Genomic DNA, 23,413 nt, shown 5'->3' on the forward strand with positions numbered 1-23,413 from the left:
ATTCTCAGATATCAAGGTGAATTATTCCTCACCTATTTCATTTGTAATAAGTAGAAAATGGCATCCTAACACAACATTTAAAAAAAAAAACGCATTGTAAAGAAAACTGAACCACTTTTAGTTTTTGGTATACATCACTCCTAATTAATTATTACCAAACGTGAGAGATATATCAAAATCAGTTTATTTATTAGTTCTGTAAGCAGACTAATTCCAGACAACTCAGCTGAGAATAATAATAATAGACAAATAAAATTATTAAAATATAAATAAATATGTATATTCATTAGGCCCTTGTTTAAATTAAACAATTAAGACCACAATATTTAAAACATTAACAATTCACTTATAACACTTTCATTAATTTTAGAAACCAACATACTTAAGAAGCATATCAGTAACATATTATAACTATCCAATTACATCACAATATAATTAATTAAAAAAATAAAGTGTTACAAATACCAGCTGACGTAATAAAGGTTGGAAGAATCAGAATTAAATGATTAAAGTAAAGGAACAAAGTAAAGAAATATTAAAATCTATTAGCAATAGGATAATAAAACTAAAAACATTAAGATTAGTAATAAGGATTAGTAGAAAAAAAAGAAAAATAACATGCACAGTTAAAAGTATTAATAAAACAAAAAAACAAAGAGTTTGTTAAAAATAAAAAAATACATTCATGTACAAAATCAATAATAGAGCACAACATGCTGTAGAAGAATATATGCCAACATTATCCAGATGAGTCTGAATATATCAAAAGGTTATTAGTAGGAAAGCCTACAAGGAAACTGTTATTGAATACTGTCACTAAGTTTATTAAAATAATATTCATTTAAAAAGGAAGTTATATGATATCAATTAAAGAATTAGAAAATGAAAAGATTTTAAAAAGACAAGAACATACTAGCACACTAAGGGGAAGTTGTGATAACTGGTAAGTGATCAGCCGTATTAATCTGCTCCATGATTTTTATTCACACTAGCCATACACCATTCATGAGAATTATATACTATGATAGGCAACATATTTAAAATATTTCGCAATTGTTCTAACACAGTGGTTCCCACAGAGTTCTGCAAGCCTCTTCCAGAGGTTCTATGAAATAATTCCATTAACAAGAATAAATTATTCCACATCAACTTAACACAGTTTTGAACTTCACTATCTCAGATTTTCTAGATTTCCAAATGTTTGTGTATGAATCCCAGTCATTCATATCTTTTGCTGAAAAGACAGTATTTGATTCTCAATGTGTTTCAAATGTAGGGATTCCGATATTTACCCACTTAAACCAAAAGGATTCTGCCTTCAAAAAAAAAAGAAAAAAGAAAAGTGAACCACTGTTCTAGCATTATGGGTTATACAGGAGAAGATTCCGTTTTTATTTTATAAAGTAATATATAAGATATTTGACATAATGATCTCAACTCTGATCATATTATATCATCAATAATAGGTACTCAAAATAAAATATACATGATTAACTCTAGAAGAAGCGATAATTTTGACTAAATAAGTAGTAACAGAAATTCAGAGTTCTCAAAATAACTAAGAAAAACAAACCTCAAGAGGAAATGAAAGTAAGGATGAAGATGGAAAATGATTATCATTTTTCCAATTGTTTATGTCATGGCTACTTTACAAATACCAAACCGTAATTATTTTAAATATTACAATTTCAAGTCTTCTTGAAGTTATAATGGCCATATAGTACTGCATCAAAAACTGCTAAAAAATATGTACTAACAGAAGAAATTTTCAGCAGTACTATGAAGAATGGTATGAACGATCTATATGAAGGTATTCATAGAAAAGAAAACAAGTTCAAAGAGGACAAAAAATAATTTGAGAATCTAAATAAAAATTTAATACAAGATGTTTATACAATGTAACTATTATATAGAAGAATTAATAATTATGCATACAGCTAATCTTGACCAACTAAATATTTAAACATCTCACGAAACAACATCAAGCTAGCTCATGAACCCTCCACCACCTTTCTCAACCAAGAAGTAAATTTCTTTGAAGCAACACAATTCACTATTCATAAACCAATGCCAAACTTCAAACATTTATCATCAAAATAAAATTTTATGATTTAAAATTGTTTGTTCAATGCGTTTTCGGACCTTTTTACTGATATTTTGTCCAATGTTATTTACTAAATAAATTATTTTGAATATTTAAATAATGTCTATAATATTATATATTATTATTGCTGGGACAGACCGTGGAGGTCCAACGCCTCGCGCGATGTACTAAGGAAATACATCATGCATTTCCTGACGTGGGTTTTTCATAGGGTGGGTTCGTCACTCCCACACTCATTTAATATTATATATCATATTGTAAATACTTTCTTCCAAATAACAACTTAAAATATAATTTTGCAACAATTTTTGCTTCCTCACTACCAAAAATTTGAAATGTATTGTATAGGAGATCGTAGAGAAAGATAGAGAGAGAGAGAGAGTATTCATGCATGAATTAAAAAAAAAAAATTGTATCCTCAGAATGAAAAATTTTAACACGCATTTAGACATTAAGGAATAAATTTTGTTTCATGTCTAAAGTTAAATTTGTATTAAGACAAAGAGAAATTTTCCCACATAAATGAATTAAATAAATCCTAATTCTAATAAATCCTCAGTTTTATTGCACTAAAATAATTGCACACAAAGCTAACCATAATCATATTTAATAAAACTATTAATTTTCTCATGAAAATGTTAACTTAAATAAAAAATGTGAGCGGATTCCGATCTGTAAATGCCAACAACCTGGTTACTGCTAACACTACATTCTTCTCTTAACATACCTTTAGGTTTACTAAAGAAGAACCAACAAGAGCATTGAGATCTATAAATGACTAATTAAATTAAAACAGTTAGATGGTCAAAGGGACTATCTATCTAAAGGATAACATAAATTTCTGAGTCAAAAGATCTGAAAAAGGCTTTAATTGTAACCTCCTCAAAATAGAGAAAATGTGGTGAGACAATTCCTTGAACAAGGACCAAAAAAAAAAGCAACAGGGTAATAAAGAATAGACACATAAAGTAAAGATTGCAGCTCTTCATCATTGAATCTTTCTGAAATAGGTTTAGAAGAATAGATTTATGGTACAACCACACTAGGGAACAGGATGGACATAAGACTTACAAAAATACTTCTTTCCTTAGTCCATTACAAAGCTTCATTATGGAATTTTTTAAGCCTTTAATATAATGATTCAAAAACATTTGGTAATGCCGAATAAATTCCAAGGATCGTCAAGGGATCTACCTTTCCCTTTGACCCCAAATATAAAAACAAAATTGGACCTGCAGTCACAGAGGGGCTCCTCTTATAAATCGCTGCTATGATAAAACTAGTAGATGAGTAATGTTGAATCCTGGGACCATAAATATGGTACGGACATTTAGTTTTTTAACATTGGGCCAATATTAGTTTCGTTTAAAGGTCTTCTAAATAATTTTGAATTTCTCAAAATCTAAATGTAGTATATGACAAACAAACAACATGATGAATAGGCAGCAAAATAGCAAGAATGCTAACAAAAATTTCTACTTCTGGGATAAACTAGTGTTGAATACAAGCTCTGATGCTTCATATAAAAAAATGACTAATTATGCATAGCATGATAAATAAATATTCAATAAAGGATGAATTTAATGTAAAATAATAAATAAATGAAACAACCAAAACTATGATTCATTTGAATAAGATTTATTTAAATAACTATAAAAGCATAAGCAAGAATATTACTTTCGAATTATAAGGCTAACTGATGTTTTCTATTAAATTAAAAATATCTCGAAAATAATGAATTTCAATAAAATCATTTATTTAATCTACATTATATGAAAAATAGATTTCAGGGAATATATAATAAATTTAATAATTATATAAAAAATAAACAAAAACAAACATTTATAAAGGGTCAATCATTCTTTCCACTAATATAGGGAACTGAAACTCAATGACAATGCAACAGCTGATTAATAATTGGAATTATTTTAATAATTGTTATGGTCATTTATTTTTTTAATTAAAATTAATAACATCAAATAAGTGCATGATGACTTCTATCAAGAGTATTTATTATTAAAAGCTGAATTAAGAAAAAAATGCTTAAGATATATCCAGTCCATGGCCATCTAGCATGCTGTGCTCTGTCTATCTGCTTTAAGGAACAGCTTTGAGACCCACCGTTTTGAGAACCTCGAAGACAACTTTGAGAAGAAGCTGGTCCGAGACGAGTCTGTAGGAGAGGGAGCGCCTCCAGTGTAAGGTCGTTGCCTGTTCTGACCAGAATGGAAGGTCGATCTCGACGGTACGTTCCTTGGGAAAGGCTGAGCAGGCTGGCTGGTCTGAGTCCTGTTTGTTCCAGCACCAACAGCAGCACTAGGCACAACACTACCAGTGCGGCATGCACCGCTAGATCCAAACAGACAAAAATTAGTAAATCTCTAATTAATAATACCTTCTAAATTTAGAAGCAAACTATTTTGTAAATAAATCACAACATAAATCCCCAATTCATCTAAAACTAAATAGACAAAACATCACCCATGGATCATGCAAAATATATATATATTGAGTCAAGTATCTGACTATTAAACAAATCATTAAAAAAAAAAAAAAAGAATCATGCTGAAATGACACAATAAAATACAAAAAGTTAGAATGAAAAGTAAATGAGATAACGTTGAATTTGATTTCTTTAATTCTTGCTAAGAGAGTTTCATAGTAAGATGTAGCAAACACCCAATAGAGGTACTGTTATTATCATGAACAATTTAGAACCACAATAATGGTCATTTAGTTAAGTACTATGAAATAAAAATATAAAAAGCATTATAAAAAGGGAAACAGTTTTTAATAAACTATATAGAATTGTACAATTACTTTCAAAATAAATACTGATATATATTATAAATAAATATAAAACCAATCAAAAACATAAAAAATTGATTATTTTTTAAATTAAGAGATAAGAAGAAATGCAATGGATAATCAGTGGAATGTTGAAAGCTAGAAGATAAGATAACACCATATTTGTTTAACAGACATCAACAGACAGTAACCTGTATAGACACGGGTAAGTACGGTGTGAAAATACACAAAGGATAGTGACAGGTGGTTATTTTAAATTACAATCAGCAAGGAAACTTTATTATCATCAATTGCTATTGATTCTACTACCATATAACTGAGCCAATGCTCAGTAACAATAAAAATATATTCCATTTTCCATCTCATGTTCTGATTAAATATAATCCACAAGTACATATATGCTATTCATTAGAAAGCAGTAATGTGTAGGCATAAAAATGAATTTTGTGGATTTAATACTTTTAATTTAACACACAGGATTTGGTAACAGGATTTACTGCTTTTTCTTTTTTCGTTTTTTTTTTTTATTAGTTAATTGAATGTAATAAACATTAAATAAACTACATTTACGGGAACCATTACTGCCATATTTCCCAACCTAATGTTTCTACTGAAGTCTATAATGTATGTTTGAAACGCTTATAAAAGATAGTTTTAGGTATTAAAAATTAAAGTATTTGATTTTAAAAAAAAATTACCAAATAAAACACACTTGAAGACTTAGTATAGGAATTTACATAAACCTATTTCAACTAATAAATTAATATACCCATTTCTAGAAGAAAACTTCTAATAAATGAATTTAAAAAGCAAATTATAATATTGAAAAATCATCTTTATAATTATGTGTCAATAGTTCAATTAATTTTAAAAACATAGTACTATTTGATTATCAAAATTTATACTAATATTATGCATATTTGACCAAAAAAATCTTTTACTAATATTTTAATGGTTTAAAAATAAAGAAATAAACAAAAGTAATCATTAAAAGTATATTTAATCAAAATTATATACATCAACTAATATTCCACAGAATAAAGATTTGTATACATGTATATTTATATACATAAATTTCTAAATCATTGTAACTAGTCTGAAATTAGTGGAACAAGGATCTATACAATGGGGACTAAACATGTCTTGATATATATAACCTCGTGAGTAATTGCGGATTATGCCTATATATATTCTTCACTTCTTTAAAATCTTTTGTTTCTGTTTCATTCCACACCTTTCTTCCAGTCCTAATGGAAGTAAATAAATAAATTAAAAACAAAACTTTACTTATGAAATCTGTTCTCTCCATGTATCAAATTAAAAAAAAATGTAAACATTCCAATAATTAAATGTCATTAACGGATTTTAAGGAGGAAAATAAAAAAAAACAAATGATAATACCGATGATACTTCCAATGTTATATCAGTGATATGAATTCCCAGATCAGTTAAATTATTATTTTTTATTTATAAGAAGGGTAAATATTTGTTGGCGGTATTAAAACTATATATTTGCTGGAACAATTAACACACACACACAATACCATAAGGAGAAAAGAAAAATATTTTTTAAACAACAAATTAAAAGAAAAAAGTACAATATATACATAATATTTTTCTGATTAATAGAAACATATTTGAGCGATCTCAGTTGTTTAAAAAAATAAATAGAAATAATAAATGAAAATGCTACAATGAAGAGAAAATTCCAGATAACATTAAAAAAATTTTCTTGCGATCTATACATGAAGAAAAACAAATACCACTAAGTCAAATAAAGTAAAATGAATAATAACATAAAAACCAGACAAAAAAGTTTTTTGTCTTACACTGATGCTGTAGTAAAAGGAGTGTCAAGGTCAAGTTGTAACTTAATGTATATAAAAAATAAAGTAACAATAATAGCCGGGAAATAAAAAGGATTATATAAAACAGCATTAATTTCAAACTAATAATTATTTCTAATGTCACTGGTACCGCTGATTTTAATTTTTTTAAATTCTTTATCCTGACATAGTAATTTTTATAGACTGGGAGATAAATGAAAAAACAAAACAGATTTATTTATTTATTCCACTATTATTATTTGCCCTCCCGATCAAGACCCCCTTGAAGTTTCTTTATCTTTGGATCAAGTGCAGCTAACTGAAACTTTATCATGATAAATACAAGAAGTATAAGTTACTTTCTTGATATTGTGAATTCATGTCTATCATCTGAATATGTGTACCAACAATACAAGTCAGTTAATAAGGGAATAAAACTAAAATGGATTAATTTTGGTTTTTATACACCTCTATGAAGTACCATAAAAACAAAACCATGGTTAATCAAAGTTTTTACAACCAAACTGCATCACAGTATGATGGAACTGATCATAAACATTTTAACTGAAAATAAATGACCAAGAAGTATTTAAACTAGGTAGAAACTACAACTAAGTCTATAAGATAACTAAGATATAGAGTAAATTTAAAGAACAATTTTTTATAAGCATGCATAATTATAACTAATTAATGTTAAAAGTAACATAAATGGAATCCTTAGCTAGTTAAAGTTAGTGAAGGATGCTATTAGTATTTTATAAAAACTAATTATTAAATATCCCTCAAAGTTAAAAACTGAAATCTAATAGTAATCAGATACTTATTACTTTGAGACTGTATTGATTTAAAAGTTAGGTAATAAGTGATGAAGAAGGAAAATAAAGCATTCTTAAAAATTAATGATAAATTGAACAGACTAGAAATCAAAAAATAATTACTGATCAATGAAAGAGCAAATTAAAAAATATATATATAACCAGTCACAATACTGCTGAAATCAAAGCCACATACAAGGATGTGTACAGCACATGGACATGATGAGATGAAAAAAAAAAGAAAGAAAAATTGTAGTTGAATATAAAACTTATGGAAACATGATAATGAAATAAATCTTGGAATTACAACAAAATAGCGATCAGGTTAACTTAAAAACAAAATAAGCATCAATATGTCATCTAAGGCTCCATTTACAAAAACATATTAAACATTAAAAACTGTATTTTTAGAATATTAATGCAGTATATACAGTATAAGCACTAATTTCATTAGATAGCTAAAATATTGATTAATTAAAAGAAAAGAGAGTATTGAAACCTTTAATTTGGTTTATTTGAAAAAATTAACTATTTTAAATTTTTATTAGTACCAAAAAAATGGATAATAAATGGACTATGGTCTGGGTGCGGTCAAATTAAACTCGAATAGTAATATTTTGTACTATTTTTATTTGAGCCAACCTTTTGCCCCACGTTGCAGGGCTAAAAAAGATACAAACACTTAACATAAGTAAAAAAGTAAATGGAAAATTACAAGGGTATACAATGGAATATAAAAATTAAATAAGAAAAATCAAAGGTTATAAACAATAAATGAAAACCGAAATAATAACAGATAAAAAAGAAGAAATATTAAAGAAAGTACAAATTAACAGATGAAAAGGGATAAGAATAAAATCATGGAAAAAAAAAGAAAGAAAATGAATGAGAGAGTCATGAGTCATTTCTTCTTAATGAACTTCTCGACTCAATAATACCTCTATTCTCACAAGACATAATTTTCATTAAGAAGTACGTGTATGATCTCTTTCTTGTCCTCAATCCTGACAGAATCCCCGAAATCCTATTAGCCTTCAATTTCTACCACCCAGGTCTTCGGTTGACTGTTGGAGGTGAAATTCACCATTCCCTCCCTTTTCTAGACTTACTTATTATCAGAAATCCCTATGGCTCCCTGTTCACAGATTGGTATACCAAACCAGCCTATTCTGGTAGACTCCTCAACTATAATTCTCAACACCCTTATCACCAAATTATTAATGTTGCTAAGAACCTTATCAACCCATCCTTTTCTCTTTCTGACCCTCAATACCACCAGACCAACAACATATTAAATAGATCCTATTCAACAACAATTTCCCTCATAAAGTGATCCATCAACTCCTGTAACCCACTTGCCTCTAAATTATCAGAACACACTTTAAACCTGAATCATGCTTTTAATTTCGATAATCCTTCAATTCTTGCCACTGTCTCCATCCATAAAAAACGTCTTATCTCGGAGTCCATTCACATAAATTTAACGGGGAATTCTTTCAATCGTAAAGTTGATAAAGACTGCATCTCCCTGACATACCGACACATTTTGAACCTAATAAAATCCTCATAATGCTTCTTTTCTCTTCGTTCTCCATTTCAGAAGCCCACTTTCCTGTCATATCTTTTATTCTGGTTTTATTTTCTAAATTCTCACCCCATACTTAATTTAATTATATCTTATATTTACTATTCTTCTTTTTTCTTTTATATTTATGCATCTTATTTTTTAATTTATATGCATGTGTTACCAGCTTAAGTACACTTACATTAATTACTTTATTATTAATTTTTCTATTATATAATTTACATACCTCTGTATCCCCACTCATTTGGTATATTGTCTTTCTTAATCATTTATATTTATTGTGTACCGTTATTTTAACTTTATTTCTTCTTTGTTTTTCTATCCATGTAAATTTTTTTTTTTAATATTTCTTCTCCTCCTCTATTATGTATATTATCATTTATTGTTTACCTAATTTTAATATTTTCTACACTGTTTACTTTAAAATTATTTTCAAATGTAACGTACTTAACTGCCATCCCCACTCCTCCCAATACAAACGGTTCACTCTGACTTTGACTTCTGTCAAAACAGGTATGAATTCTGTCTCGTTTATTTTCTTCCTTTTTTTTTTTTTTTTTTTTTTTTTTTTTTTTTTTTTTTTTTTTTTTTTTTTTTCTTGATTTTATTCTTATCCCTTTTCATCTCTTAATTTGTACTTTCTTTAATATTTCTTCTTAACTGTTGCTATTTCCATTTCATTGAATACTCTAGTAATTTTCCATTTACTTTTTTACTTAAGTTAATTGTTTGTATCTTTTTTAGCCCTAACGAAGCCCTGCAACATGGGGCAAAACATTGCCTCAAAGAAAAATAGTACACCCATTTACTATTTGAGTTTGATTTGACCGCACCCAGACCATATTCCATTTATTAATACACACGGTCAATCAGCAATCTTCCAGCAAAAAAATGGATAAATATAAACTATGATAGGATCTGAGAATTAACTTAAGGAGATAAAAGATGTAATATAGACATATTATATATAGTTGAAAAGCCGAAGATTTTAGAAAATATAATATTTCCATCCCTACTGTGAAGAAGTTAATAACTTATTACCTAATAATTATTTATCAAATCCTTCTCAAATAGACTTAAGAGCTTCTTCATGGTAGGTACAGATTTAGCAAATTAAGTAGTTAAATATCTGTTCTGAAACGGTCAAGGATTAATTTCAATTCAAACTAGAGTGGTAAATGAAAGTTGTGTGATACTAAGAGAAATTATCTTGTAGATTATACTGACAAGTAAGTGCTATGTATACAAGGATAGATCTAAGATAATTTCCTCTCATTTCTTGAACATAGAAAGCAAGTAAGATAAATTAATTTAGAAAAATCATTGAATTAAAAAGGGTTACTCGGAGATGGATTACACTGGTTGACTCGGAGATGGGTTGGGTTCAAATGATATAAAAGATAAAATGTGCACACTGCATGATATAAATACATATTTTAAGTATTAAACATCTGCAATTCATTTCTTTTGCTTCCCATTCAAATACCCATGTGTGTTCACTTAAATAATTCAAGATTCTAAATGGAATTTTTTTTTTTTTTATAGCATTTCTATTAGGCGAAAACACTTAGATTAATTTTTAAGAACTGACTACTTTTAAAATTGTAAGTAATCAATATTAATTTTTCACAGACAATTATAGATTTATTTTGAGACCCTAATAAAAAAACAAAATATAGATATAGGAGGAAATACATTTGACCAGGTAGATAAGTTTTAGAGAAGTATTTAGATTCTATGGTAAATATTGAAAAAACAAAATTTATGAGAAAATAAAACTGAGGTTAAAGGTGGGAAATGCTTATTTTTTTTTTTAATAATTTATTTATTGTTATTTACAACTGTATACAATTATATACAACTAGGAAATTTGCTATTAGATATTAAATGACATGATACAAACATGTTGAGAATCTACCCATTGATAGAACTCCAATAATATTACTAGAGAAGAAGACCTCAGGGCCATATTCTTTTCATACACCTAGGGGGATTATCAAGTATTGAAGGAGAAGCCAGGTTAGAAACAAGTGGGTTTATAAAAGTATTACGTAATTTATGTATATTCAAACCAAAAAAGGATTAGTTAACTGGAGAATTTAGAAGGCAACACAACACTGAATTGAGGGAACTGCAGTAAATATAATTCAGGTTATAGCATTTTGTATGGGCATGTATGGTTGTGGGACTTAGTAACATAGAGATATCTAAAATGTTAATAAATACTGAACCGGCAGTTCGACATCCGAGGACTGAATGAAACGTAGAAGCCTGATTTAGTAGATTTGGGTTGGGATGGGCATCAAACTTTCAAGTTTGCTAAGTTAAATATTAATTTAATATTTAATAAAAAAATCTGCTAACTATATTTTTTCTGCATTGAAATTTTTATTTTATCTAGAAGTTTGATGCATTTATTGTCAACAGTAGTTTTCAGAACAAATAAAGAGATTTGAAAACTCACTTGTCAAAGCACTTTTATGGTTCTTGAAATTACGAGTAGATAATAAATGCATCAAATTTCAAGGTTCTCTCAAAACTTTATTTTGAGACTTTTATTTTATAACTTAATTTTAGAAAAAAATATTTGATTAGGATTTGGAATTACAGTCACGATATGTACATATCGGCTTTTATTACATATTAATTTAAAACGTTAATCCAATCGTATGGAAAACAAGTTTAATTTTTTTTTTTTTTATTAATAAAATTATAAATGGATACAGTAAAAAATTCAAAATTGAACTATTTTCTAAAGGAGCCTTAGATGATGCCTTTGCGGACCTGTATCCATTTCTAGCTAGCTAAGGATACCACAAAGTGGCGTACCTCGGCCTCAGAGGGTCTATCATAGATGTGGGGAGACCGTCTGGGGTCCTCTGTGTTGATGTAGAGATGGAGGCAGACTTGACGTGGCCTTTGGAACTCCCGCAACGACCAAGTGTGTCAGCACCTCCGAGGCTATAGGTTGGACAGCAACAACAACAGTTACTAAGCCAAAATGAGCCAAGCATAGCGTAGGCACGGAACATCAAATTAATGCAATTTAACAGGAGGAAAATAATAATAATAAAAAAAAAAAAAATGAAATCAATCAAGAATCAAACCAAAATATGAGAGGCGTGATAATACAAACAAAAACAGAAACAGCAAGCGTGATAGAAAATAAAAATGTAGGTGCAGATGAATGGCCTTGCAATAAAATATAACTGAGGAAACTTAGGGGAAGCTAGATTAAATGAAAAGTTTGCAGCCTTTAAACAAATAAAATAAAACTAAAAAGCATAATGACGTTCTATATATCAGAAATTAAAACAAACAGAATTTTCAAAGATGATGGAATACATCATTAGATCATTTCACATGATGGTTATAATTCAATAACTACTTCATAGAAAAAAGACTAAATTTGAAGAGTTGTCAAAGAAGTTAAGAAGTAGGAAGAGGGATCATCATAATCATTATTGAAGTATTAAAGCTTATGACTACAACTTGGAAATTTTAAGAGAAGAGTTGTTACCTTGGAAGTTCACCAGCCGTGTTTGTCTTTTCATTTGATGATGCTTTCGCATCGTAGCTTATTGTTGATCGTCTAGCAACTGAACCACCAACACCAGTAGTTGGAGCGAGCGATCTGTTACCTCCACTCATTGTGTTGGACTTAGTTACTCCCCTCGGTTTTCCTGGACTGGCTGCATCTAAAATGGAAATTTATCAAATGAAACTATAATTAATAAATCTATGATTTCAACTAGTTCTGATGGAATTCAATATCATATCAATACGATAAAATCAATAAAATAGAATACACATTAAGATAAGGAAATTGGGTCTTTTCACTTTAGCAAAGGAAGTTAAATGAATGTTAAAAAAACGTTGAGTGTTTTTATAACTAAGAGGACATTATCCAATTCAAACTTATTTTAAGTGACAAATCTATCACATCTCAGTTCTATTGGAATACAACACAATTCAAGAACAACAATACCATGGAAGAACTTAAAGAAAAAGAAGAAAAAGTGGTGAAGTAAGAGGCAGATATTTTTAATAGGAGTATGAAAATAAAAATAAAAAAATCACTTCTTTCAAAATAAGAAGTTAAAATATAAAATAGTAGAGCTAATCAAGTTATAGTAACATAGAACTACAACGAAATACTCAGTGAAAACATGCTTACTTGAAGGTTCAAGAACAGGAAGAGCACTGTTGGTATTCTTCGCGGGCCCGCGCGAATTCAAACGTGCTGTGTTCTCTTTTATTGTAGCAGTGTCGACAGTGTTCTGCCGCTTGAAGTTGCTACCTTGACTATTACCACCACCAGCACCTGTATGATTGTGGTTAACTGTTGAATTTGTGGTGTTAGGTACTCCTCCTATGTAGTTGTTAAGAGACAAACAGAAAAGATAATAATATTATTAAAATGCCAGAGCTTATGCATAATTTCACAAGCAAAATTAAAGCAATGAAAACAAGAACAAAAACATGAAAACAACTAAGAAACTTCTGGACATATAAAAACAATGATCAAATACAACAGAAAAATTTGGACAAAACTTGTTACTTTTTTTTTTGTTATTATATTATTTATTTTTAAAGATATCAAAAATTAAAAAAAAAACATAACAAGTATAACAACTTTGAAAAAATACTCCGAAACAATATGAGGTTAATATTAAATTTCAAAAATAAAATAAATAGCTCCATTTTTGACATTTATTGTTTATTCAAATAAACATAAAATAACTTTTTACAAAATAAAAAACTGACAAACATATGTATAAAAATAAAAAAATTAAGAAGTTGAATCTTTATCTAAAAGTTTCAACAATATAAAAGTTACTACATTTAATTTCTATAATTGCTCAAAATAAATTATAAATACTAGTTATAATTATTTCTAGAAACTTTGAATGCATTAAATATTAAATCATGCGGAGTAATTATAACTTGCTAATCCAAAGGAAGTAAAAAAAATTAACAAGTATAAATAAAATATACATTAGGTATATTCTACTCTTGGATAGATAATATAATTGTGTGTATTTAAAAGCATTAGCGTGATAAGTCTTTTACTACAATTATTTTTTTTTTTGTAAGGCCTCCGCACAAAGATCTGCTCCAAACAAATTAATTGATAAAACCAGTTACCACTAATGAATAGATCATCATAGATGATAATAAAACTGTCGGTAGTACTTGTGGTAAATGTTTATAAGTGAAATAGCTTACCAGATAATAATAGTTACTCTATAGGCTTAAAATTTATAATAGAAATAGGCTCAAAAGGATTAAATTTATGAAATAAAGAAGTCCCTACAAGTGTCCACTTACTGGATATTCTGGATTATAGGTACGAGGAAGCTTGAGGTGGAGAAACATTGAAAGTAAATAAAAAATAAAATCCTACTTATTAATAATGTAAAATTTACTTTTAATGTAGGTGGGAAAATTAAATATTATATAAAAATCAAATAGTGTGTTATTAACAACATTTGAATAACATATATTTTTTTCTGTGCCACAAAAAAAGGTCTTGAAGACTAATGTAGAGCTTTAATGCCAGGAAAAAAAAAATACAGAGGCACTTTTTAAGAGATCAAAAAAGTACCTAGTTATAAGTTGCACATCCGCGCATGATGCAATGATAAATTTATTTATAAAAGGTAAGCTGAAGTTAATTTTAAATATAAATTCAAGTTATTAATCAGTTAGAAACTCAAATTAGAATTAACTATTTGTTCAAAGTATTTCTGTGAGCGAAGGCCCTAAATGTTATCAGTCAAAATATTAATTAAAATCCATAAGTTCAATATATTAATCTAAACTTTTCAATGTTATAAGCATTCACTTTTCACAAGTCCATGAAATGTAAAAAATATTTCAATCTATAAATATCAACTACAAGCGATAAAATGAATCATTAAAAGAACTACAGAAAATATACACATACATGTTAATACTTAACTTTCCAATTAATTTATGATAATGATTAAATAAAAAAATTTCATTATGATTAAACCATCAACCAGTCTTATATGATATATAACAGCCTTAAATCAAATAAAATATAATTATAGATATTAAAACAAGTTTACAGACCCATTAAAATAAATTAGAAATTTATAAAAATAATAGCTTGATTAAAAACAAAACAAAATAGCAAGCAGCATACTATATCATGCTACAAAAATTAATTAAAAATAAGACAGCACAAAATATAATCACAATAATTCAAAGGAAGGAGAGATTACGGACAATCGGAAAAAAAGCTGGACAAAACAACCAAATACAAGCCACAATTAAATAATAAAAAATTTGTGTTTTCGGGAATATAAGGTTATGAATGGCCCTTTGTTAACATTCCCACCGTGATGTACGAGAGACAGAAATCCTTTGTTAACAATATTAATTTTGCCACTTTATTCCTTCGAACAACAATAATAAATAAATTAGTACTCACCCTATTTTTTTTCCGACTATGATTAGAAGAATTAATATGAAGCCCTTCTATCAAAAAGACATTACATAAATTAATACCTTTATTAATAAATTACAAATTTAAGAATTCCTTTATTCCACCTTAACTTCTCCAAAGCTCCACTCCTTTAGCTCTGTATTTAATGTGAAAATAAAACAGATGTTTACCATAAATAGTTTTAGGGATTTCTTTGCTTATCCAGTTTTATTCAACAAACCTTCGGTTTAACCAAAACTTACAGGTTATGTACTTTTAATATAGAAAATAACACGAGGAAGATTAAATTTCAATTAATATAGCTAAGGCTTCAATATTTCTAAGCTTCCAATTAATTTCTTTTTAAATCTTTTACTTATATACCTTAACAATTTTTTAGTTAAATAGGTGACCCCATTTAAGATACTAGTAAATTCTGAAGAAATGAAACCTGCTATTTACAGAAAATGGTTGGGTCATTGGAGACTTCACCTGCTACTTTGATGTCTATTGGCGGTGCCGGTTTGAATCCAGCCTGGGGCGTTGACTTTTTTCATTGAGTGGCGGTCCCACAAAATGAAAAGCTTTGATCCCCAGCCATGGTAAGGCAGTATAGGACTCCAATGGGAGTCTTGGCCGAAAAAAAAAAATATATATATAAATTTATGTTAGACTAAATCAGAGAATATCTGAGAGGGAAAATGAACGAAAGAAAGAAAGGGATGAAGCTTGAGCTAATGAACGCCATGATAACAAGTACTTCCATCAGCTGTGCAAGCGGTAATAAACAAATTTCTTACATGAGACAGGAAGTTCTTGGCATAGAGTTTGCTAAGGTTTGTAGTTGATTCATCATACCTCTTTCACAAAAATAGCAAACAAATTTCATTAACACTTAATGTGTCTCCTGAGTTCCAAACATTCAATGAAATGGCTCTGAAAGGGTATCAATTACTTAAGCATACAAAAATGTTTAAAAATCAGCTTGGATTCAGCAAAATGCTAGACAATTGGGTGCCACACAATCTATTACTTACACCATTATTTTCCAATACTTAGCCAAAAGAAATCCTAGAAAGTTACGTTCGAAATTTATAATGGTGATAAGATTAAAAACTATATTGTTTCCACAATATACAAAGTTTCATTATTATTTGATCTGGTTTCATTTTTTTCCACAACAGTAACGTAGCAGTAAGGGAATTACATACAAATCATTATAGTACAAAATAAAAATATTATTGGGTTGATAATAAAAGTGATCAAGCGATCACTTTTTTTTTTTTTTCAATGATACTTGATTCCTTTTACCACTAACTCGAGGATACGCTGATTTTTAAATGATCAAACTATCTATATAATGATTAAATGTAAATCCTACCTACGTTCTATATTCTATATAGCCTTATTACAATAAAAATATATCCGTACTCTTCTTTATTCTCAACTTTACAAGATCTTTATCCTTCAATATTTTATTCTTTATATGACAAACCTAATACTATGCCAAAGGATTGGCAAAATGATAAAATATTAAAAAAAAAAAAAAAAAAAAAATGCTTAAATTCAAAATCAAATCAATTAAGGGCAAACAAAACAAAAGTAAAATGCAAAAAAATAAACCAAATAAATCAAAATGTTAGAGAGAAAAAAAATACCACACAAATCTAAAATAAACCATGTAAATAAACATATACTACTGTATGTAGAATACAAATTAAATGAAAATACCTTCATAATTAGATTTTAAAAACTAAACAGAAATGTAATATACCATTAACAAGACATGAATGCAGCTTCCAAGAACTGAAAATTTTGTTAATTTAATATGGCAATAATTACTGTATACTATTGTTAAAAGCTATTCAATGACAGTTATAGAACAATTAGTAACCAACTACTAGCCAAAGCAACAATTATATAATAATATAGACATGAATTTAAAAAGAAATAAATAGATTTTCTTAGAACAAAGCTATATTTTAGCAACAAATATTCACTAAAAACTGTTTAGATACATCATTGCTAATGATTAATACATAAATGAATATTTATGATAGTGTTTAAAAAAAAATAATAATAAACTTCTGTTATGAATGGACCACAGATTGATATGATATTTAAAAAAAAAAACAACAATTTTTTATGTTAACTTCATTCAATTCTTTCCCTTAGTAGTAAATTAGAATAACTCTTATATTCTAACCAAATAAGTTATAGCATTCAAATACATGCATATTAAAATTTTGAAGAAACCAAAGAAGTATAAAGACAATCTATTGGCAATTTAGAAAAGGTTCAGAAATCGGCAAAGAAACAAATATGTTTCTTATCTTTTAAGTTGCAAATAAAAATAAGCTTGTAAATTAGGCTTCCAGACTAGAGCTAACGAAACTGAAGCGAAAAGCAATCATTCAAAGTTGAGCCCATCAGTTCATTTATATAATTTTGATCGAGCAGTTAAATAAGAGATTCTTCAGGTCAGCAAGCATGACAGCAGAAGCAAAAAGATTACCATAGGGTCTGGCAGTTAATATTTTAAAACTAATTTTGTATAAATAAATCTTTTTAGAAAGAAATCCTTAATCCATAGTATCACTAATGCTAGTTGATATATTTTTTCTTTACTGATGATAACAACATTCTAGATAGCTTAAGATGGAAAATATACAATCTTCAGCCTTTTTAAATATTCTGTTCATAAAAATGCACACTTTATATTTAATTCTGGATTTTTTAACAAATTTAGTACTTTATAGTATGAGAAGCTCTCTCTCACCAATCCTACAAGTTGCCAAAAAAACTATTTACAGATAGAAACTGCATTGGCCTTTGACTTAAGAACGAATAGTCTAGTAGCATATATAATTTATTTATTTAAATATAAAGATTTTTCTATAGTCTGAATAAAGCAATCAGTAACTAAACCAATTCAGGAGGAAATAAAATAAATCAAATAGAAACTCAGTTAGACCATTAATGCACATAAATTTGTTGAAATTGAAATATAAAGAATGTTCTGTCTTCTACATACATTGTACATGTAAATAATTTGAGGTTACATAAAAAATTCTACAAAAATAAAAACTTTTGTTAAAAGAACTGGAGAGTGAGCAACAGAGAAGAGAAGAGGAATACACAAGAATTTATAGTCCCATTTAATTTTCACCCGAAATGCAGTAAGACAAAACCATACTCGAAAATAAATAAATAAATAAAATCAGTAAAATAAATATTAAAATTAAAATAAAAATCAAATAAGAATGATTTACTACCGGTAGCGGATTGATTGGCCACTGTGGGGGGTATGAGTGTGTGATAGTGGAGGGCTAGGGCTAATGACTCACGGAGAGTGTCGGCTGCACCAGATGAGGCTCTGCGGGAAGGTTTTGCAGCTGTCGCGGACACGGAGCGGTGGACCGACCGTGCTGGTGAGGAGGCACCGCCTGCTCCACTTCCAGGTGCCACGCCGGTGTTCCCACGCAATGAAAGTGATGATCCTGACCTTGAACCATCACTCTCCGGCTGTAATAAAAATAAACATCAGGGTATTTTATTCTAAAATAATGGTTTCAGTTTTTTAAATGAATGAGTGAACAATAATTAACTCAAATATTGTTAGTATTATCAATAAATTAATTTATACAGAGAAAATTTAAAACAAGTAATAAATATAATTTTACAGTGAAGACCAGTACAAAACTTAATTCCAGATTTAAATATTTAATGATTTAAGCCAATGGACTTACATCAGTTGATTTCCTGCCTAGAAGTAGATAAGTAGCAAAAACGTCATCATACTTCGCTTGTGTTAAGCTATCTTCTATTTCACTTCTGGTGTAGCCCATTCCCACGAGAGCCTCTGCAAAGAAAAATTTATATAGTAATTAAAAATGTTGTCATTCAGATCAATCATGCAGTTTGTAATATGTCAACTACAAAAAAATATTTTGTTGTTTGTTTTTTACTACAAGAATGAAAAAATTAAAGGACAATGGAAAAATAACAAAAGCTACACTAAATAAAGAAAAAAATATTGCAAGGTGATAAAATAATTTTCCAAAGGGGAATTCACTAAGTTTGAAGAAATACAGAGACAGATTCTCCAACTGAAAGCTTACCTGTACCAACACCTTCACCAACGAGACAACCACGCATGGAAAAAGAAAACACCAATTCAAATTCAAAATCTTAAAACAACATTTATAAATTTTTTATTAATTATTTTTTAACTAACGACAACATGCGCATAACAGGTAAGCTATCAGTGACAAAGTATGGAATTTTTGCACCATCTTACTCTATTTCATATCAACTTAGCGATGGATAGAGTATAATGATACAATGCCATCTTTGTACAGTAGCATGCTCCACATTCATTAAAAATATTTTATACAACTAAAATAATTCTATTTAGAAACAATCACGGATAATTTAAGATATCATACAGGGAAAATTTTGACTGCAGAAAAACAAAGGCATATTATTTATAAAACTGACAGGCAATCATACTTGGAAGGTATTAACAAAACTAAACAGAGGGAATTGAAGAAATAGACTAGAATCCTGCTACTATGTAATATATAGCTCAAATAAATTGCCAGTCCCATTAGAAAAACTATGGGTCTTATGCAAAAAAATAACTAATGTCAGAATGGTAAGGTAATTCATGCAATTTTTACAATCAACATTCTCTAACAAATTTTTGATAACTTATATAAAACTAAGCCAATTTTCCTTGAAGTATGTGGTTCAAATTTCCTAATTCAATTTTTATATTTATATTTTGATTAATATGGCAATGGCATTTTCATCAGTTTAATAATAATCATGCCTCACAAAAAAACACAAAACAAACAAGTACATTTCTAAATTTTTTTTTGGACAAAGGTTTTCAAAGGAGAAAGTAGAAGTGAACTCAATATAAATAAAAAACTATACATATGCATATTTCTATAGTTGTTAATAAATATATTTTTCCAACATCTTCAATGGTTAGTTATAAAAGATGAAAAAAATATGATAATACAGAAAAAGAAAAAGATTAAAAAACTAAAACAATCGTAATGAAAAAAACAAATCATGTTTTATAATTATGTATTTTAATATTTACTGACTATGCCCATGCAATATAGGAATAATAAGCAATTGTCCAACTAGTCTTAGTACGCAGTGCGTATAGCAATCTTATGCAGTTGGGCAACACTGCTTTTAGAATTAAATGTTTCTCTCTGTTTTTTTCAATATGAATCAAATCTGTCACTAAAGTAGTGGGCGCATGCACAGTACTGTTTTTCTGCTCCAAATCTAGATCCCCCCCCCCCACATGCGCCCACCTGTTTCATGATAGAAATCCATTTATTCATTATTTAATGTAGAAAAAGACCTTTTGCTTAGATAAAACCACGAGAATATTCAATTAATCATTGGTTCTTAATAGATAAAAATTGTCAGGATTCTACTGAATATCTAAAATGTTTTTCAAAACTTATGAAAGCAGTATCAATTGTTAAGGAATGAATAGAATGAAGAATGCCTATGGAAATCAGATTACACTAGACATGTGTGTCATATTGATTATAGATATGATATTCAAAAAATAAAATAATAAGGAATATTAATTTTGATTTAAGAGTAAAATCACTGAGCAAACAATCACCAACAAACTTTTCACAAGTGCAATTAGAGAACAGACCATGCATAAACAAGATTTGACAAAGTGAACGTACCTATCCTCTTAAGGTCCTTATAATCAGGTTCAGGCTCCAGATATGGTTTCAATTCCTCATCTTCATATCCCATGTTCATCCATTTATCCTTCATTATTGCCTGTAATAAATATTTAAATTTTCTATAATAAAAAATATTTAGAATGAATTTTTCCATAAAGCTAACTGGTTTATGGAGCTAAAATATACATAATGATATTTTATATCAACAATAAATGGCTACACACAGATACAGTGTGTTTACATAGGACCGAGGGTATCCTACAAATTATGCTGGCAGCAGTTAAAATGTTGTCCTATACAAGCACTCCCAAAAATTCTCATGTTAGGATACCAAAATTATACCGCTTTATCACAGTTATAACATAAACACACTCTTAGGAGCATGTCACTTATGTAATGCAACACTACATCAGTAGGTGAAAAAAATTATAAAGAGAAATCACATAAAATTACAGTCAATTTATGAGAGGACATCTTTTTTTTTTTCAACTACCTACCTTGATGACTGATAAGTAGAATCAGTAACTTGACTTGATACTTTTAGGAACTACAGCAGGGCTATAGATGTGCTAAGGGGTATTTTGATAGATATCACTGAAGTTTTTATTGTCAACGATTTTTTATTTTAATTTTTTAGATTGTTTATTCAGACCTACCTTTGGTCTATTTGTGCTGATTGATTCAAGATTCACCAAGTTACAGATCAATAAATGAATAAAATGAAGGAAACAGAGTACTAAATTACTATGTTTATTTACAATAATCTATTATTATTCAAGAATAGATGATCAAATCAAGCATTAGAATAACACTAAGCCTAAGATTCCATAGCAACAATAACAATTATTACATAGGTATGGTGGCACACACAATACGTCAATTATATACAAAAATAAAAAAATTTAAAAAGTAATTAATAGTAGATTAGGGGCATAATGCATTTGGGCATGGGCCCCAGAGAGCTCGGTTCGAAATGTTGTGGGTTCGATTCCAACCTGGTTAATATTTATTTCTCGTCAGTCCCAAGAAATGAATCTTGACACTCCCACCTAGATTAGTTCAAATAGGACCACTCGGCCCACTTGCCAACAAGTTACCCAAACCAGTTACCAATACCAATAGTGAATTACTTTTAGAAAGTGCACATTTTCAGTAATAATTAAAATATATTAAAAATTATTATATTAGGAGGTGTTTCCAAATTTCTATAGTAATTAAATTACCTCTAATGACGCTCGTTTAGCTGGATTGAGGACAAGGAACTTCTTTAACAGATTTTCACAATCTGTAGACATGTAGAATGGAATTCGGTACTTCCCTCGTAATACACGTTCCCGGAGTTCACGTAGTGTTGACCCGTCGAACGGGAGCGAGCCAGACACCAAAGTATAGAGAATGACACCCAATGACCAAACATCAACTTCCGGGCCATCGTATTTCTTACCTGCAATTGATTATCATTTTGTCATGAGTGAGAAATGATACAAATTTGAAAAAAGAATATTAATAAGAGGAAGTACTCTGAACTAAAAAAGAAGTTTAAAAGGTTTAAATAAAAAATAAAACTGGGATGAGCTATAGTTCTTTGTCTTAAATTAAACAAGGAAAACTATTTACCTTGAAAAAGTTCGGGAGCAGCATAAGGTGGGCTTCCACAAAAGGTATCCAGTTTGTTCCCGGGAGTGAACTCATTACTAAATCCAAAGTCTGCTATTTTAATGTTCATCTCACTATCTAAGAGAAGATTTTCAGCCTATTGAAAAACAAAAATCATGAGATTATGATTTTCAATTTGATTTAATCAGAAGTATATCGATAATAAAAATAATAATTACCTTTAAGTCTCTATGGATTATTTTCTTTTGGTGACAATATTGAACAGCTGAAACAATCTAAAAATAAATAAATAAATCATTAATACAATAAAGAAGGCATTATTAGCAACTTAAAAAGTATAGTAATGATAGTCAATGGAACAATGATTCTCACTCAATAACAAATTGTATCTGTTACATATTTATATTCAAATATATAACAAAATACATAAATTGTAACATTTAACAATTTGTATTTAACAATAAAATTAAAA

The 23,413-nt window shown here is 28.6% G+C and overlaps 1 protein-coding gene across 14 annotated transcripts in view; it reads right to left on the minus strand.

Annotated features, from left to right (window-relative positions):
- LOC106682411 (serine/threonine-protein kinase MARK2) overlaps window positions 1-23,413 on the minus strand; it is a 308,181-nt gene that overhangs the window by 24,289 nt on the left and 260,479 nt on the right. For 10 of the 14 annotated variants that reach the window (XR_010844374.1, XM_014423243.3, XM_014423242.3 and 7 more), the window contains 10 exons: window positions 23,160-23,216; window positions 22,942-23,077; window positions 22,548-22,768; window positions 21,322-21,421; window positions 19,342-19,454; window positions 18,868-19,117; window positions 13,316-13,510; window positions 12,659-12,836; window positions 11,968-12,099; window positions 4,226-4,453 (listed from right to left, as the gene is read on the minus strand). Coding sequence is in view for 13 of the 14 variants with exons in the window: in XM_014423243.3 (XP_014278729.1) it covers window positions 4,226-4,453; window positions 11,968-12,099; window positions 12,659-12,836; window positions 13,316-13,510; window positions 18,868-19,117; window positions 19,342-19,454; window positions 21,322-21,421; window positions 22,548-22,768; window positions 22,942-23,077; window positions 23,160-23,216 (1,610 nt within the window). In the remaining variant the exon portion in view is untranslated. Of the gene's footprint in view, window positions 1-4,225; window positions 4,454-6,000; window positions 6,160-11,967; window positions 12,100-12,658; window positions 12,837-13,315; window positions 13,511-18,867; window positions 19,118-19,341; window positions 19,455-21,321; window positions 21,422-22,547; window positions 22,769-22,941; window positions 23,078-23,159; window positions 23,217-23,413 lie in introns of those variants that run through there. The other 4 variants (XM_014423236.3, XM_014423237.3, XM_067050876.1 and 1 more) reach the window with 4 other exon arrangements.

This window comes from Halyomorpha halys, unplaced genomic scaffold, assembly GCF_000696795.3.
Source record: "Halyomorpha halys isolate HHAL.00 unplaced genomic scaffold, Hhal_1.1 Scaffold412.1, whole genome shotgun sequence".
Taxonomy (NCBI): Eukaryota; Metazoa; Arthropoda; class Insecta; order Hemiptera; family Pentatomidae; genus Halyomorpha; species Halyomorpha halys.